The sequence below is a fragment of the Cyprinus carpio genome, chromosome B2 (assembly GCF_018340385.1).
Source record: "Cyprinus carpio isolate SPL01 chromosome B2, ASM1834038v1, whole genome shotgun sequence".
Classification (NCBI taxonomy): Eukaryota; Metazoa; Chordata; class Actinopteri; order Cypriniformes; family Cyprinidae; genus Cyprinus; species Cyprinus carpio.
This window is the reverse complement of record NC_056598.1, coordinates 21,080,691-21,088,704: the sequence shown is the minus strand read 5'-3', so window position 1 is coordinate 21,088,704 and position 8,014 is coordinate 21,080,691. Positions and strand designations below refer to the sequence as shown.

Here is an 8,014-nt window from a genome sequence, read left to right as displayed (position 1 = left end):
ACCCTTTTCTCAAACCAAAATGAGCAGCTCAGTAATGAGAGCAGACCAGCAAAAGGATATACAAACCTGTTTTTCCACGACTGTTCATAATGAATAATCATCAACCTCCATCACAAAGTTTGTTCTTTTATCTTTTCAGAGTGTATTCATTACAAAGAATAAAAAAAAAAAAAAAAAAAAAAAAAATCAAAACACACATCCGTAATAAATTACTAACAACAAATTAACAAATCAACAAAACAAAAACAACAATCTGGTAACACTTTAGAATACTGTTCCGTCATTAATCAGTAACTACAAAGGAACAAATGAGTAACACAATATTAACAATCTAGTAACTACTGTTAACTAACAAGAAACTCTGATTAACAAATTAGTAAGTAATAGCACACAGATGACACTAGTAGTTTACTATTAACTAGTCAATAACTACTATTTTTTTATTCTTCCCAGAGAACTAATGAGAAAGTTTCATAATTCATGCAAAACTAAACAATAAGTAATGCAGGACAAATGACTAGCAGTACATTAACATTTTAACTGCTACTACAAACAAATTCGCAAGACTGTTTACATTATCAGTAGCCTAATTGCAGACTTGTACCTGATGTCCTATTACTGTTTAAATTTGACGCACTTATATATAATCAGAAAATAATTTTTGTATGCATGCAAACAATGTGCACATATCATATGCACACCAAAATGCGTATAATATGCAAATACATGTATCATATGAAGACAGTGCTAGTATATATATATATATATATATATATATATATATAAATTTTATTTTTTTTAATAATGTGTGTACCAGTTGGTGGGTCAGTGTCTTGCTCAAGGGTCTCACCTCTGTTGTGGTTTTGAGGGTGGAACAGAGCGTTGGTCATTCACTCCCCCACCTACAATCCCTGCTGGTACAGAGACTCAAACCTGCAGCCTTTGGTTTAGAAGTCCGAATCTAACCATTAGGTCATAACTGCCCCTATATATATATATATGCGTGTGTGTATCTTGTGAATGGTTATGTGATTCTTTTCATTAATAACTATTATAAGAATTATGGTAACCCACTAGTAATTACTCAAGTGTTACTTCATCCTTCTAAAGGAATTACTAATTACTTGGATCAGTATTCTAAAGTGAAGATCATGGTAACCCACTAGTAATTACTCAAGTGTTACTACATCCTTCTAAAGGAATTACAAATTACTTGGATCAGTATTCTAAAGTGAAGATCATGGTAACCCACTAGTAATTACTCAAGTGTTACTTCATCCTTCTAAGGGAATTACTAATTACTTGGATCAGTATTCTAAAGTGACGATCATGGTAACCCGCTAGTAATTACTCAAGTGTTACTACATCCGTCTAGAGATATTATCTAAAATTACACTATTTAAAAATTCACCAAAAACCTCAAAAGCGTGAAACGACTTTACTGTTTGGTTACACATGATATCTTTTTTATCATGACTAAAATTGCTGTAAACATTAGGCTGTAACAAACAAATATTATAAAAAAATACTCCTATAATAATTAATTATTATTCTTCTACCACCATTATTAATTATAACAACAGCACAAAAAAAACAAACAAACCATATGACTTAACAACTAGAAGAAAAAAACAACAATTTTTTTCTATCAAACATAAATAATCTCTGTAATGCCTTTTAATGTCTTTCAGAAGACGACCTAGAGGACCATCTTTGTGCTTGTATCCCAGCCAGTAAGTCCACTCAATAAAACACAAATGTTCTTTAAGAAGCTTCTCTGTCCTATTTCCTTTCAGTCGCCAAATTTGGCTTTTGTAGGTTAACCAGGCTCTTTCAATATTTTGTGTATGTCCTCCATGGTTTGGATCAACAAAGTATCTGCTGTGGTTTACTGAGTAGTGACTGTAACCAAGATTCGATAAAGCTCTGTAGGATCTCCACTCATCGCTTAATATGGTTGACCCTTGGCGAACATGTCGTCTAATTATGGGAAGCAGGTGATCTCTGGAGCGCCTCTCTACAAGCCGCAAAACTGGCCGTCTTCTTTGTCCCTTTATGGCCAGCATGCCAAAGACCCACTTCTTTCTCTTCCACGTCTGTCCAGCTCTTCCTTGTCCATACTACAATTACAAAAACAATTTCAATAACTTGCCTTCCAATGTACACTTACTGAAAGAAGTATTAGTCTATGTAAAAACAATGTAGTTAACTAATGTTAACAAATGAAACAGTTTTGTAAAGTGTTGTCGTAATGCCTTTATTCTGTATTGGTGGAACTAAAGTTCAGAGGTTTGTTTCCCAAAAGCATCATTAGCAAACTATGGTTGTACGTTTCATTACCAACAGTTGAAAGATTTGGTGTTTCCCAAAAACACAGTTCTGAAGAATTTGTGTGGTTGTAATAACAGCTTTAAACCTATGCTTAGAATTTATGGTAACACTTTCTATTTTATTCTTAAGGTATTATAATGAATGAATTATGCACTATAAAAAACCTTATAATATGTTGTATCATCTCATAAATAATCATAAGAACAGTTTTAATATATTATAATACTTACTTATTTGTGGTTATAGATTTTAAGAGTATGATGATTTATAACACACAATGAACATGTTGCATCCTCTTAAAGGGTTAGTTCACCCAAAAATGAAAATTAGCCAATACATTACTCACCTTCAAGTCATCCTAGGTGTATATGACTTTCTTCTTTCAGACAATACAGTTATATAAAAAATGGTCTTTGATCTTTCAAGCTATTTAATGCCACTCAGCGGGTGTTGCATGCATCCGTCCAAAAGCAGTTAAATAAAAAGCGCCCATCCTTAAAAAAAGTGTCTCACATGGCTCTGGGGGGTGAACAAAGGCCTTCTGTAGTGAATCCATGCGTTTTTGTAAGAAAACCATCCATATTCAAAACGTAATAATCACTTTAATGTAGCTTGTGCTCACTGTTGTACACAGAAGCAGCTCCGGGCGGATGAAGCATGAGGTCAGCGTATGCGCATGCGCTGATGAATCTCGTGAAAACCAACGTTTGTTAACAGGAGCAAAGGAAGCAAAGTTTCCTTACTTTAGCAAAGGAAAACCAGTCTCCTCTTGGTTTATATCAAAATCCTCCATTCTTCTGTACAAATCCTCGATTTGTATTTCTAATTCATGACTGTTGTTTTGTTTTGATCTCTTCCCTGCGCTTCTGTGTACGTCACTTCTGAGTGATGCATGTGCAGCGCTGACCTCCATACTTCATCCTCCCGGAGCTGCTTCTGTGTACAACAGTAAGCACAAGCTACATTAAAGTGATTGTTACGTTTTGAATATGAATGTTTTTCTTTGAAAAACACATCGATTCACTACACAAGGCCTTTGTTCACCCCCCAGAGCCATGTGAGACACTTTTTTTATGGATGGGCACATTTTATTTAAACTCCTTTTGGGCGGATGCTGAGTGGCATTAAACAGCTTGAAAGATCAAAGACCATTTTTTATATAACTCCGACTGGATTCGTTTGAAAGAAGAAAGTCATATACACCTAGGATGACTTGAAGGTCAGTAATTTATTGGCAAATTTTCATTTTTGGGTGAACTAACCCTTTAATTTTCAATGGATTATATTTCCCATATCTTGCCATTGTTTAAAATTTGCACAATAATTTAGTACATCTAACATTTACTGTAAAATGACAAGTACATTTTACTGTAAAAGGACAAAGTCTTCATGAAAATATCCAAAAAGTGTGATCTTATTATTTATAAGTGGTCTAACTTCACTTTACTTAAAGCAGATAAAGATCATGTATAAATAATAACAACAAAAACAACAACAATAATAGTAATAATAATAATAATGATAATATAAGTAGGCCTATTCTTTCTCAAACCTCCATAAGATCAGATATCAGATCAGATAAATGTGCAATGTCACATTTGCTTTGAACTATTTTTATTGTAACATCAGTATGGTTATTTTAATGGTATCCTTTAGACAACTGTTGATACGTAACTTTGAAACTACATGTCAGCTAGCAGTAATTGGAGTATAAATTGTATGCTTGTATAACTGTCTGGTAAATATCTGCTAACACTTTATTTTGATGGTTCCTCAACAGACATTCTACTAATTATAAGCAACTTTGCAAGTATGTCAACTTATTCTACCAACCCTAAACCTTATCCTAAGTCAACTAATACTCTAATGAGAGTTAGTTGACATGTAGTTGCAAAGTTGCTTATAGTCAATAGACTAAGGGGACCATCAATATAAAATGTAATCTAATATAAAAAAAAAAGGCTCAGAAAAAATTTACATTATCCCTACAGAAAAAAAGGAAAAAAAATACACACTTAAACACTTCTAACCACTGTAGTAAACAATGTCAAGATATGAAATAATCAAATATAAATTATGTGAATTTAATATTCATTATGTGTTATAAATGATTATATTCTTAAAAGTTATAACCACAAATGTGTAAATATTATAATGTATTATAATTGTTGTTAAGAATATTTATGAGATGATACAACATTTTCCAAGGTTTTTTATAATGCATAATGCATTAAATAAAATGCCTTAAGAATATCTGAATAATGTATTACAAATACAGGCTTCATAGAAAGAGTTACCATTGTTAATATGTGACCCTGAACCACAAAACCAATCATAAGGGTAAATTCGTCGAAATTGAGATTTATAAACCATCTGAATAAATAAGCTTTTATTGATGTATGGTTTGATTAGGATAATACAACAATATTTCTCAGATACACATATATTAAAAAATCTGAAACCTAAGGTTCAAAAAAATCTAAATATTGAGAAAATCGCCTTCAAAGTTGTCCAAATGAAGTTCTTAGCAATCCATATTGCTAATCAATTATGTTTTATATATGTACAGTAGGAAATTTACAAAATATCTTCATGGGACATGATCTTTACTTAATATCCTAATGATTTTTGGCATAAAAGAAAAATCAATAATTTTGACGAATACAATGTATTTTTGGCTATTGGTACAAATATACTATGTTACTTAAAAATAAAACACAGCCTAAATGTATTCTGATATTAAGTATTAACTGTTGGAGTAACTGAAGTCCTGCTAGAAGGGATCAAGTAGCAGTGTTACATTAAAGGACATGGAATCACAACCTATGAGACAACTGATAAATTGTGAGTTGGAGTGACTGTCAGACTCGTTGCAAAAAGTGAGTTTTGGTGGAATAATTTTTGGATCAGTGCTGACATGAGATGCAAACTGTTTCAGATTATACAGTTGATGATACAGTTTAGTTCAGAACGGGTTCATCTGGTTCAATAAAAATAACCAATTTAAAGAAATGATTCATTGATGCATCAAATATCACTATTGAAATTTGATATAGATATTGTATTTCAGTTGTTCCACCTTACATGTTTTCACTTTTAAAAAAAATAGTTACAAAAAGGATGTCCCACCTTCCTTTTATGGCGGATGTTGCTTTCATCTATCACAATAAATTCCCTTCTTCCACCCATGCGTTGTCCTGTCTTCCTTTTGAACATCTTCAAGGCTTTCCTGCAGACTAATCTCAGTTTACGGGTCATTTTAGTAAGGGTGGCGGAGCTTCCAGCAATGCCATCCTGGACCATGTCGACTTGGCGTAAACGTAAACCTTGACTGAATCTGCAATATTGAAATATTTATGTGAAAAAAATGACAAGTAATGTTTCTTAATATTAAAAGACAAAAACGGGTTATTTAATATGTTATTACACCTACCTGTATATAAAAGTCATCCAATTTTGTAAACTTGTCTTGGTCTTGTCAAATATTGATCCTGACCTGCATGATTTTGTCACTTTTTCATTGTGTGCTCTTTGTTGACATATCCTGATACCACAGTAACAAAAAATACAATTAAATAAATAAATAAATAAAAGTAACACATAGAATAAGTACAGTAACACAATATAATTTTGATTTGAATCAGGCTTCCAATCTGACAAAAAAAAAAGTGCCATAAGGGTGTGTATATTTACCATTGGTATCCATCTTTATTTTGCCTCTTCCTTAATTTCATTTTATTTTTACATATTCTGCATTTCTTCGTTGAAGCCATTAGCCTGTTTTTTTGAAGCCTTTTAGTTATTTTTCGGTTTCCTTTTACGCCCTTATGCTCACAGAGCGTTAAAATCTTTCTTGCAAGTCCCATTGTTGGACTGTAGATTCTCACGACATACGAACCGGAAGAGAGCCTCTAATAAGGCGCCTTTTTCCCCACATGATTTAGAATTTTTTTTTTTTTTTTTTTTTTTTTCATCCAAAAAAATCTATAAACGGCAAGTTCGGGAAGCATCTAAAAATAAAGAATAGAAAAATAATTAATTCAGTAGTCATTAATACGTAATTAAAAATTTACCGGACGTGCCTAGTCTACTAAGCAACCACAAACAAGTGTTCTCTCAAAAAGATGGATTTCATAACTGGTAATAAAAACAAAGGAAAATCTAAAAACATAATTAAAATGTTAAATGATTTGAGAATGACTGGTGTAAGGCCAGTGATTAATTTTATAACATATTGGGACAACGTAAATGAAGGGGAGGAATCATTCACGGCAGTAGAGTTCATTGGTGTGGACGGAAGTTGCTTTTACAAGACGTTGGAACAACGGCGACCTGATTCTGAATCTGCAGAAAGTTCGGGAGAAAGCATGGCTGATCGAAGGATTCCTCGTAAAAGGGTACCACCCAATCGCCTTGTTGAGGAAAATGATGGTAATGATGCTGGTAAATTATCTATTTTAAGTTCTAGCCAGGCATATTATAATGCGATTAGCAGCATATGTGTGTGCGTTAGTAAATTGACGTTAGGCCTAGCACCACTGAAAAGCTGTATCGGTCAATTAGTGATTTGCGAGGCAATAATGTTCATTAACAAAACAGGTTAAATAATTTAATTACAAATTCATAATTTAAGCAATGAAGGTAATTAATTGTCCAGGCTGAATTGACGGGGGATGCGGGTAAGTTATCCTCCTTGTTGAGAGAGAAAAAAAAAAAAAAAACCTTTCCCTCTGTAAAACCACCATCCCTCTTATCACCCCCTTTACATTAATAATGTTGTTTATCGCGTAAAACCTATCGTGCAAATTAAATATTAATATTCTCTACATATAATAATTTTAAAACTAAATAACGACGATTGGCCAATCAGAGCTCAGTATTAACGAGCTGCGCACGACTCACGTCGGTGTTTACTCTTTTTCGCGTAAAATGTTTCAAGTGCAAATTCTGACGTTCTTTAAAAAGAAGGGAACTTAATAAGGTGTGATATTTCTTTGATTCGAGTTTAAAGACTTCCCCTTACTTAGTTATTGTGCAGTACTCTTGTGTGACTGTTGGACGATACTGAGAGAGAGAGAGATAGACGAGGGTTGCGTTCATTTAGAAACGATCGCCCTCTTGTGATTCACGCTAGCTGACATTGTCAGGTAGGCCCATGTCAGTGACCTATTAGAATACAGTCAGAATGACTATATAATTTAAATAACGAAAGAAAAAATTCGCTGTGTGAGTTTTTATGTATTTAAGTAATTTCACACAAGAATCAGCACGTGACGGTGATCGCAAAATTAATTAAATTAATTTTACACAAAATAACAACAGAGTAAATAAGTTAAATTAATAAACAACATTTATACACATCTTTTCTACAAATCAAATTTACAAAAAAAAAGCCTTCAAACAAATCAAGAGCAGATCATAAGCAACACAGCAAAATCAAACACTGCTGTGTTTTGTTTCTGAATGAAGCTGTTTTTGAACGAATCGAGTGAGCCAAATATGATCCATTCCTAAAAACAGTAAACTTGATTTGATCCTAATTGAATCAGCCATTTTTAAATAATCTTTTGTTGGAAGGATTCAATGAATCATTCATTACTCATTTGTTCCTCTGTAGTTATTCGGTGAGCTTGGGTCGCTTAGGCTAATGAATAAAATTAACAATGAAATATTGAAATATACT

General features: G+C 32.8%; 1 protein-coding gene across 1 annotated transcript; it reads right to left on the bottom strand.

Moving 5' to 3' along the window:
- Positions 1 to 287: 287 nt before the first annotated feature.
- On the bottom strand, positions 288 to 7,021 carry LOC109079706. Its single transcript, XM_042719165.1, has 5 exons — positions 6,025 to 7,021; positions 5,765 to 5,875; positions 5,461 to 5,668; positions 1,675 to 2,120; positions 288 to 294 (listed from the first exon to the last, which is right to left on the bottom strand). Exons 1-5 carry the CDS (start codon positions 6,195 to 6,197, stop codon positions 288 to 290), a joined length of 945 nt encoding a protein of 314 aa, XP_042575099.1. The 5' UTR covers positions 6,198 to 7,021.
- Between the last annotated feature and the right edge of the window lie 993 nt (positions 7,022 to 8,014).

What these genes read in the sequence shown, in the direction of transcription:
- LOC109079706 (XM_042719165.1), bottom strand. Translation starts at nt 6,197, where the DNA reads ATGGGACTTGCAAGAAAGATTTTAACGCTCTGTGAGCATAAGGGCGTA. An exon ending in AATAAAGATGGATACCAATG is followed by an intron (nt 5,876 to 6,024) that starts GTAAATATACAC and finishes CTGTGGTATCAG; the next exon opens with GATATGTCAACAAAGAGCAC. An exon ending in ACATCCGCCATAAAAGGAAG is followed by an intron (nt 2,121 to 5,460) that starts GTGGGACATCCT and finishes TTGTAATTGTAG; the next exon opens with TATGGACAAGGAAGAGCTGG.